The sequence below is a fragment of the Pinus tabuliformis genome, chromosome 8 (genome assembly GCF_031772625.1).
Source record: "Pinus tabuliformis cultivar Carrire ecotype Pingquan chromosome 8, CPIR1, whole genome shotgun sequence".
Lineage (NCBI taxonomy): Eukaryota > Viridiplantae > Streptophyta > Pinopsida > Pinales > Pinaceae > Pinus > Pinus tabuliformis.
Window position 1 is genome coordinate 364,650,765 of NC_142294.1, and position 10,298 is coordinate 364,661,062.

At 42.1% G+C, this 10,298-nt stretch overlaps 1 protein-coding gene across 1 annotated transcript; it reads left to right on the plus strand.

Annotated features, from left to right (window-relative positions):
- The first annotated feature begins 8,419 nt into the window (after positions 1 to 8,419).
- On the plus strand, positions 8,420 to 9,961 carry LOC149235632 (uncharacterized). The gene is made up of 3 exons (XM_089368612.1): positions 8,420 to 8,772; positions 8,883 to 9,138; positions 9,425 to 9,961. Exons 1-3 carry the CDS (start codon positions 8,420 to 8,422, stop codon positions 9,959 to 9,961), a joined length of 1,146 nt encoding a protein of 381 aa, XP_089224738.1.
- The last annotated feature ends 337 nt before the right edge of the window (positions 9,962 to 10,298 follow it).

The following is a 10,298-nucleotide window of genomic DNA, read 5'->3' on the forward strand; positions in this document are numbered from 1 at the left end:
CCGCATGTCCTCCCTTTGTATGTCTTTGATAAATTATTAGCAAGAGAATTAGCTCACTAGACTGTGGGAAAAGGCTTGACCAAAGTCGTAAAATAAAGCAAGAATTTATTATGGCCACATTTTCCTATTTGGTGTGGTTCCTTTTCATTAGAAAATTTTAACCATGCAACCAAAGAGTCAGTAAGCCTAGAAAGCCTTAGGCTCCATACTTTGCCGAAAAGGCAATTTGATCCAAACAAAACAGAACATAACATTACTATTGCAGTAAATATCAAGCCTTATAATCATGAGGCTAATAATTCTAAAGACCTTTTATAGTCAACTGAATACTTTGAACAAGCGTTTGAGTGGGTAAGGGAAAATCTAAGTCCTAAAGATTTTGAAAGCATTCAGGAGTTCAAAAATAAGAGGCTCGAAATAATTCCTTTGCATTTGTTAAAAATCGAGGACAAGCCTACACCTAATGTGACTGTCAACAATGAGGGACCTAATTCTCGCATAGAGTCTCAAGTGGATACAAGGAAAACACTGGATACAAGGAGGGCCCAAGACACCGAGAATACAACTGAATCCAGTATGAGGTCAACCGAAAAGCAAGGTACAGACAACCCACCTAGAGACATCGATTTTGAGATCAAAAGCAGCAGTTTGGAACAGGAATGGGATAAATTCAATAAAAGACTATAAAACACTCCCAAGATGGTAGATACCCAGGAAACCATGGAGTATCAAACTTCTCTACATACTCAGAAAAATACAGAGTCTGAACTGATAGATGAGCAAGTGACAACGTCTCAGCAGACTGAAATCATTCCCGCTTTGCCCACATCAAAAATTGTCTTAAAGGTGACTGAAATCCCTCCTCTAGATGTGTTCTATAGCCCGCTGCACAAGGCTGTAGTAAGAAGAAAGAGGAAAGGAAGGAGGGTGGAGACACTCGAAATCCCACCTGGGAATGAACTGATGGACATACTTTGGAAGGACATTGCTTCCAATACAGCTGAAAACTTGACTAGAATATCACAGTTTATAGGGGCATATGCAACTTACACGATGGATAAAGCTACCAAGATATCTATTTTGCTAAAGGAAAAGGAAGAGAAGATTGCACAGCTCAAGCAACAGCTTGAAACAGAGAAGGAAAGTGTGAACAGGTAGGTCACTGAGTAGCTAGCCCAATTGCAATAGAACATGGAGTTGTTCAAGATAAGCCATGAAGCAGACATATTGGCCAAAAAAATGCAACTCCGAGACTTATAGAAATCCATGTAAAAATATAAGGATGTTCTTACTATCGAGGAATTCATCAAAGAGGCACTAGAGCTAAATTCTCTCTTATTAAAACAAAAAGAACAATTTTTCTAAAAGATGTCGCATATCGCTCCTTATCTTATCACCAATGACTAGCTAACGGATAAGGAAATTGACCAAAGAACTCAATTTACTGATCTAAACACAAGAATCTCAGAATTCATCGAGTGGAAAGAAATAGAAGAGGGAAGAAAGGCTAATCTGCCTGAGATCAAAGAGACACATAAGGACATTTTATTCACAAATTGGGATGCGAGGATCAAACAAGCTGAATTAGCAGTGGCAATATCAGCCGGGGTGTTGAAGAACATAGTAAAGGCGGTAAACCACACTTTGTATGCCATCAACCTCATGAAGGAATGCAACCCGAAAGAACTGCCCGATTAAAATGACTTGCATAAAAGCTGGAAGGAAAGAGCGGAAATCCAAAGGGAAGCAATCGCAAAGATAACAAAGATTGGCGGGGAGGCATATTGGCAATACCGTGTCAAGCCACACAACCAAATCATGACCCTTAACTGCTCACTCCATTCAACTCAGCGGACGTTTCCACCTCTCTCAGATGTTATTTTCGCTGGATAGGTCAAAACATAGTTTGGGGCACCTCCTCAAGTCAAACCAATGGCCAATATATGTGATTTAAAAGAGAAGCTAGCAGAAAGCAAATCATTATCATAGCCTCTTCTCATCAAGTCAATTTTACTTTTAGAGTTAGTTAACTAGTTAGGAGGAAGTTTGTTTGAAACCTCCTCAAATTTTTGTATAATCTATTTTTGAACATTAGTTAGAATAGTATTTATACCCTTCTCATGCATTTAGAGAAGGGTCCAGAATTTTATCAAAAACATTTACAAATAATGCACTTTTTAAATTTTGTGAATGCTTTGGTGAAATTATGGAACATGATCGTTTCTTTTAAATATCATACTACTTTCCTTTGTTGATGCACTATTGTATACTTGGAAGATAATTTGATCTAAAGAAAGAAGTTGATCTATGTCATTAGTCAAATGAGAAGAAATTCACATATATGGTCCTTCTATCTTATATGATTAGTTATGTTTTTGTTTAGTTAGTAAAAACACTTCATTTTTTATGAATTATATATGAGATATGTTCTTTCTATTAAGCATTAATTGCACTATTGTATGATGCCTAACTGAAATTGTTTATTTTCTTATATAAATCATCAGATATATGCGATATAGTTTATACATTTCTTTGACTAACTATTTAGTCAAAGAAATTATCTTTATATGTTATCACCTCTATTTTATGCATGATTGATCTTTAGTATCACATGTTGAACATATATCTTTTTAGATCGCATATCACATAGAAATACCCAGGTTTATATTAGATTAAGTTAGCTAGAGATTTTCATAATAGAATAGATCATTTAGTGATCATTATTCTATTGCAGTCTCTTTAAAACCACCTACTCTCATTTTAAAATCCACACTGGGAAACTAGTCCCATCATCCCTAGTCGGAGCCACCACTTTAAATGGAAAATGAGATGTCTTAAGGTCTGGACTAGGCGGTTATCCTCCATGTTGGAGTAGCAGAAATCTGAGGCCTCAACAAGATCCTCATCCTGTTTGATAATCCCCTACTCCTCAACTTCCCTTTTATTTTTTCACAGACCCGACAAGGATTATTGAGGGAATAATGTCTACAACATGGGTATTGACCTTATTATGTTTCTTTATATCAAAAAGTAGCCCAATTCCAATCTCTTCTATCTAGACCTTTTCGTTGAGCAAACAATTCGTCAATAGAAAGGTCCTCCTCCAATTCCTCTAACATTGCTCACTTTGGTTCTTTGCTTTCTTTGAGATACTAGTTTTCTTCTTTTGCTTGTATCATGGCCTCTCATTTTATTTATTTTCTCCTCAATTGTATTTGTAGTATAGTATAGGTTCGTGTGTGTGTATTGTTTCATTTTAATCCAATTGATCTAATCCAACTGATATTTTGTATTCAAACTTCAAAGATATCTCTAGTATGCATTCATAGTTTTCCTTTTTTTCCTTTGTTTTCTGATTACATTGATCAAATTTTTGAATGTAAATGATCCTTTCAGATTATCTCTTACATATTTGAATAGTTTCTCTTATCTAAATGTATTTAAAGTTGTGAATATCCACATTTTATTTTTTATACCCATGCTTACCAGGTATCTCCAATGGGCTTAACCAAATATGCATCATAAATATGTTTTATTCTTGACAAGTGAATAGCATGTTAAATCACAACATTTGAAATGTACATTCATGCAGCATGGTTGTCCCACAAATTTTATGGTTTTGAAAATTTCAGTGTTGAGACCTATCATTAAATAAAAACAATTTTCAACACAAATTTGCATTTTAATTTCTTGATATTCCCTTGAGTTGTGAATTCTTTCCCTTATTAAAAAAAAGTGATCTTATGGTAGAACAACTCTACTAATTCCTTCAAAGTTGAAATATGTTTTTTTGGATCAAAAAAGTTGCCTAGTTACAATATCTATTATCTATACCTTTTCATTGAGCAAACAATTAATCAACAGAAAGGTCCTTCTCCAGTTCCTCTAGAATTACTCTCTTTGTTTCTTTGCTTTCTTTGACATATTGGCTTGTTGCTTTTGCTTGTATATTGGCCTATTATTTTTCTTACTTCAACTCTTTTCTTCTTTCAGCTTTTGTATGTTGGTCAAAATTGTCATTGATGTAAATATAAGCATTGATGAACATAATGATGGCATGGATGATTGTTGAATATGCTCTAAATGAAGAACACACTTGGAGCCCTAAATAAGAATCCCTAGCATATGGTGAATCCCTAAAAACTGCCATGAATAAAATAATGATGCTAGTTCCCAAATATAATTTTCTTGATGGAATCTCGAAGATCGGCGATAGTCAGAGAGATAGAGAAGGCGGGTGCGTCAAGGTGGAGGCGGAGCAACCGAAACCCTAGTCATGGCGGAACCCTAGGGCACCAGTGAAACCTGGACCGTTTTACATGCAGCAATGGATATGGTTTACTTTGGAGGTTTCCCACGAAGATCCGACCGCGGTTTATGAAAACTATTATTGTTTGGACCTCGTGAATCAACAGACTTGTCGGTTGCCTGGCGTCAACTGCTCACGGGTTATTCTGGCTCCTTGTTTTACGCTGCGGACCCCCACCGGTTTCTTCTGATACACAGGCTTCCTTACTTTCTGCAGGGCGGTCCCCCGGACGGTCCCCTCTGGGACTTCTCTGTATTGACAGGCAGCATGGGCGACGAAGATCTCGTGGACTACGAGGCGGACCCCACGCCTCACCAAGACATCTGGGCGCATACGAAGAGGCCTTCTATGAAACCTCGGAGTGTTGAACTGGCCTCTGGGACAGCTGCCTCCTCTCTGCATCCGCATCTGCCGCTCACAGGAAAGAAGAAACCCTCTGATTGCATCCTGGCCGACTCTTCGGCCCTTGACTGTCCGCCCCTTTCCCCTGCTACACTACACTTATTGGGCTCCTGCCTACAATCCTCGCCTTCTTTCGACTCTCCGCTCCTGAATCCCACTCGGCCTGCTTTCCCTCAGCCCCCACCGCCTCCGCCTCCATCGAACTCACCTACACCCTCCGTCTCACTTATGCCGCAGAACCAACCGGCCTCGTCTCGCATCCCGCTTTCTCTTCTTCCGGGCACTAGCTGTATTAGACCTCGCTCCCCGATTCGCTCGGGCTGCTTTAACTCTCCTCTTCTTCCGGTTTGATCTGCGGGCTCCGCACAGCACAGTTCATCGGACCCATGTCGGAAGCTGCTAAAGGACCTTCCCTTTCGCAAGCGCACAAAGAAATTGAAAAAAGGCAGTTGCCTACGAGCCATTGATTCAGACTTCAACATCACTTTTGGGGAAGAAGCTCTGCTGCTGGATGTGATGGAAACTGGCTGTAGAGTCTTGGTCGGTAGGGTAAGGGGGCGTACCTACTCAGTGGAAAGACTCAAGCTCTGGGTGGAGGAGATATCGGGCACTCTGCTTAAAGAACTTCCTGATATCAAGGTCCTTGCAATGGGTTGGTTCGCACTGCATTTCCACAGGCCTGAATATACTCATTGGGTTCTCTCCCAATATTGGCATATCGAGTTAGCACCAGTCATGCTCAAGCGTTGGGATCCCCTGTTTGACCCAGAACATGAACAATTGGGGGCTGGACCCATTTGGGTTTGACTTCCCGGTCTGCCTATGAAATTTTGGAACCCGTATGTATTCAAGCGAATTAGGGACACCCTCGGCACCTACCTGGAGCATGACAAATCCTATGAGAAAACGGGAATCATGACAATGGCCCGTATACTTGTTCATCTTGACACTAGGGCGGGACTGGAGGAAAAAATCACTCTGCACCACTGCCATGTCTCTCGCAAGCAAATGCTGGATTACGAAGGTGTACCGTTTAGATGCCGTAGATGCCATAAAATTGGTCATCTCTACAAGGATTTCCCACTAAACTCGGGGGTGACTTCTAAAGATACAAAGGGACCAAGACAGCAGCCTACAGTGGACCAAAACATAGGAGTTAATATTACTACGGAAGGGGAACAGACTCAACAAGAGACTCCATCCAAGCAGGCTAGCGAAAGCACCAAAAAGAACACCAGAAGACAGGCATCATCTACACCTGGGCCGCCTCGTACCCGATCAAAGATTGCGGCGACTGCACCTGCTCATCCGGGTAACGATTCTATTCCCAACTTTTCTCACTATAATTCTGATGCTATGCAATCCGTTATTCACTCTTCTTTGCGGTCCCCCCACACTGAACATATACCCCTTCCCTCCATCCCCTGCACCATTGCCCCTCCTCCACCCACCTTCTCCACTACACCCTCCTCTCACAAATTGGACCTGGGTCTCCCTGAATCCTCCTCCTCTCTGGTTGGATCCGGATCTCACCCTTATCATCTCAGACCCCGGGCTCAACCTAGATTACTGGGTCTGGGATCCTCCCCTGGTCGTTACCGCAAGCCAAAGAGGGGTCGACCATCTAAAATCAACTCGGCCATACAAAATGTTGTTTCTGATGTCGCCCAGGGGCGACAATACACCATTGAACGGGCACTTAGAGCTATTGAACCCCTGGTCTGTGGTTCCCCATGATATGGCTCTCTTACAATTGTAGGGGACTAGCCAACCCCAAAAAACGTCTGGCTCTTAAAAGACTTATTTATGAATCAAAATGCGATATAATATTCCTTCAGGAAACTTTATGCACATCTGAGGCAGCGGTACGAAGTATACAAACTCTTCTCCCTGGATGGATATTACATGGATTGGATGCGTGTGGCCGATCTGGTGGCCTGGTCATTGGTATTAATCCCCGAAAATGCAGGCCTCTCTCCATTTGGGGGGGCAGAGGATTCCTCGGTATGGACATATTCATGGGAGATTTGGGTATACCTATCAAGATTATTAACATATATGGTCCCAACCAAAATAGGCTTTCATTTGGCAAAACTTTCTGAATGGCAATCATATCACTCCGAACACAGTGCTGGGGGGCGATTTCAACTTCTCCTTAGGGGTTGGAGAATCCTGGGGACATCATGCACAGAGTGATCCTATTGCGGAGCAAATGAAGATTTTAATTGATGCTCATAGACTAGTGGACATACCTATGAATAAGAAGCTCCCAACGTGGCACAATCAGCGTACTGGTGAGACAACTTTGGGGCGACGGTTAGACAGATTTATGATGCATGAGGAGCTGATTCAATTGTTCCCCCTGTATAGACAATGGGTCAACACTAGGGGTCTATCAGATCATCATTCGATTCTTCTACAAGTCAGTGATAAAAAATTGAAGCCACTCTCCCCTTTTAAATTCTTTGCTGGATTCCTCAAAGAGTCGGATTACATGAATATGGTCTCGTATTTCTAGACTTCACAACCTACCCTGAGAGAGCGGAGAAAAGCGATGGATTTTTGTGATAGACTAAAGCAGCTAAAGGATCTGACTGAAACCTGGGCGAGGAGAAAAAGAATCAGTGATGAACAACTACTAAAGGACACTGAAGATCAGATAGCTTTACTGACAGATGAAAAGGGTACTGGCTACCTCACCGATGACTCGAAATCTGCACTGAATCAATTACTTGGGCAAAAATCAAGGATACTACAAGAAAAGGAGGAGTTGTGGAGGCTAAAAAGCAGAGCCATTTGGCTCAAAGCTGGAGACAGTAATACTAAATTCTTTCATAATCTTGCTAATGGCAGAAAGGCATCAAACACCATTTGGAAACTGCCATGTGAACCAGATGGATGGGCTACCACGCATCAGCAACTTGCCAAATTGGGGGTCTTACACTTCAAGCAACAATTCACTGCACCGAATGTTATCAATCTCCCAGACATCATTAATCTGGCAGGCAACTTTCCCCGTTTTGTGGGGCAGGAGGACATCGAAGATCTTACTCAACCGGTCACAATACAAGAGCTGGAAAGTACTCTCAAATGGTTTAAAAAAGACAAAAGTCCAGGGCCGGACGGATGGCCTGTACAGTTCTATCTTGCTTTCTATGATATGCTGGGTGAAGATTTATTGGAAGTCATTGAGGAGAGCCGGATCACTGGGCACATCCATCCGCCTATGAACCAGACTTTTATTGCCTTGATTCCTAAAACGGATGACCCCTCATCCTTCAACGATTTTCATCCTATATCGTTATGTAATTTCCTCTACAAAATTATTGCCAAAATCATTTCCAATCGCATTAAGCCCATTCTGTCCACACACATATCTGCAGAACAGTTTTCCTTCCTCAAAATCGCCACATCTAAGAGGCTATTGGTACTGCCCAGGAAGCCTTACATTCCATAAAGCTAAAGAACCTCAAAGGCATATCACTAAAGATTGACCTTGCAAAGGCTTTTGACAAGGTAAACTGGCTCTATTTGAAAATGATCCTCACCCATTTGGGTTTCCCCCACATGCTCACTAACTAGATAAAGGGTTGTATATCTACTGTCTCCTTTGCTATCCTTATCAATGGTTCGGCCTCTGCCCGCTTCAACATAAACAGAAGTATCAGGCAAGGCTGCACTCTTTCCCCTCTTCTCTTCCTTATTGTCATGGAAGGGCTCAGTAGGCTCATTGCTACTGCAAAAAGGAATGGCGACTTCAGTGGACTTAAGATTACTGAACAGTACTATCTTACTCACCTATTATTTGTTGATGACATCTTAATCTTTTTGAATGGAAGTGTCCGGGACTCCATAGCACTAAATAATATTCTTCAGCTCTTCTGTAAAGCCATGGGCATGGTGATCAACGGGGAGAAATCTACGAGGTCCATGATGGGGTGCACATATCAGGAATCTCAGCTGGCGACCCAGCATTTCCCCTTCTTGGAAAATAATTTGCTGGATGGCATCAAATATCTTGGCTTCAGACTAAGGCCAGATGGGTACAAAATTGAGCACTGGTATTGGCTTATCAACAAAATTGAAAAAAGGATAAATTGCTGGCATCATCACCTTCTGTCTAAAGCAGGTAGACTACTGTTGATCAAATCTGTTCTTGAGGCAACCCCAGTTTACTAGATGTCTCTCACATGGATCCCAAAGACCATTCTTCAAAAAATACAACAACTCTGCAACAGATTCCTGTGGAACGGCAACAAAAAGGGGAAGACTTTTGCCTGGACAAGATGGTCTTTGGTCACTACACCAAAGAGTTGGGGAGGTTGGGGACTGAAATCTCTATCAGAATTCGCCCATGCATTGACCGCAAAGCAGGGATGGTCACTTCTCAAACCGAACAGTTTATGGGCGGAAGTCATCCACCAAAAGTATATCTGGCCCTCAAGCATCATTGACTGGATCCGCAGACCCCATTGGAACCGTCAAGGCATATCTGCGATCTAGAAGGCCACTCTAAACGCTATGCCGCTCATTAGAGACAACCTGCTATGGTGAATTGGTAATGGTTCACAAGTCCGCATACGCTTAGACCCTTGGCCGGGCTCGGGGAATGCGCACCTACTACCGGATGGTTTGGTTCGTTATCTCAACAACAGGGGCATAAAATATCTTGCACAGATTGGTGATCTGCAACATTCAACCATTTTTACACAGGCTTGGATAACTGACCGTCAGTGGCAATTGACAGATGAATGGTACTCCAATTGGAAAGGCTACATACAGGCACTAACGGAATCACACATCAAGCTACAGGAAGCAGAGGATGAGTTAATCTGGGTGCATGCAAAATCTGGTTACTATGCTCCGAAGTTTGGATACTACAAGTTGATCGAGGCAAAGAAGCCCGACATGCTAAAATCCTGGTGGTCAGCCATCTGGCATTTACAAGCTCAACCAAGAACTCGATTGCTCATGTGGAATATTCTTGCTGACAAATTACCAACTGGATCCATCCTCAGGAAAAGAGCTTTTGCTGGACCAACATGGTGCGTCCTATGCAGAAAGGAGGAAGAAACAACTATACACCTTTTTCTTACCTGTGAGGTTACAAAGGATTTATGGAACCAGGTCACACATGCCCTCAATTTAAATACTGTTTGGCAGGGAGCTGACATTCCTACGGCCTGGGAACAGTGGTGGTATGCTATGGCCTCAGAAAAAGCTAGGAACCTACCGTTGTTGGTGTCCTAGTTCATCTGGAACATGCGTAATGCCATAATCTTTGAGGACTACATGGTCAATTGGCACCTACTTCCACCGTCCATATGTGCGGCATACACGGAGATCCCATTTGAGAATAAACAAATCACTCCCAGGAACATCTTGCCCGAAATTATAAACAAGGATATGCCGTGGGCATATTTTGATGGGGCAGCACCGAGACAAGGCTGTGGGGGGGGCATTCTTCTTCATCTCTCAGATACACACTATTTCCACCTGAGATTGGGACTTGGTCCGGGCACCAACAACCATGCTGAACTCATTACTTTGAGACATCTCCTCTATTTTGCTTTATCCAAAAACTGTC

What these genes read in the sequence shown, in the direction of transcription:
- LOC149235632 (XM_089368612.1), top strand. Translation starts at nt 8,420, where the DNA reads ATGGAAGGGCTCAGTAGGCTCATTGCTACTGCAAAAAGGAATGGCGAC. An exon ending in GGGTACAAAATTGAGCACTG is followed by an intron (nt 8,773 to 8,882) that starts GTATTGGCTTAT and finishes AGGCAACCCCAG; the next exon opens with TTTACTAGATGTCTCTCACA. An exon ending in GCGGAAGTCATCCACCAAAA is followed by an intron (nt 9,139 to 9,424) that starts GTATATCTGGCC and finishes ATTTTTACACAG; the next exon opens with GCTTGGATAACTGACCGTCA.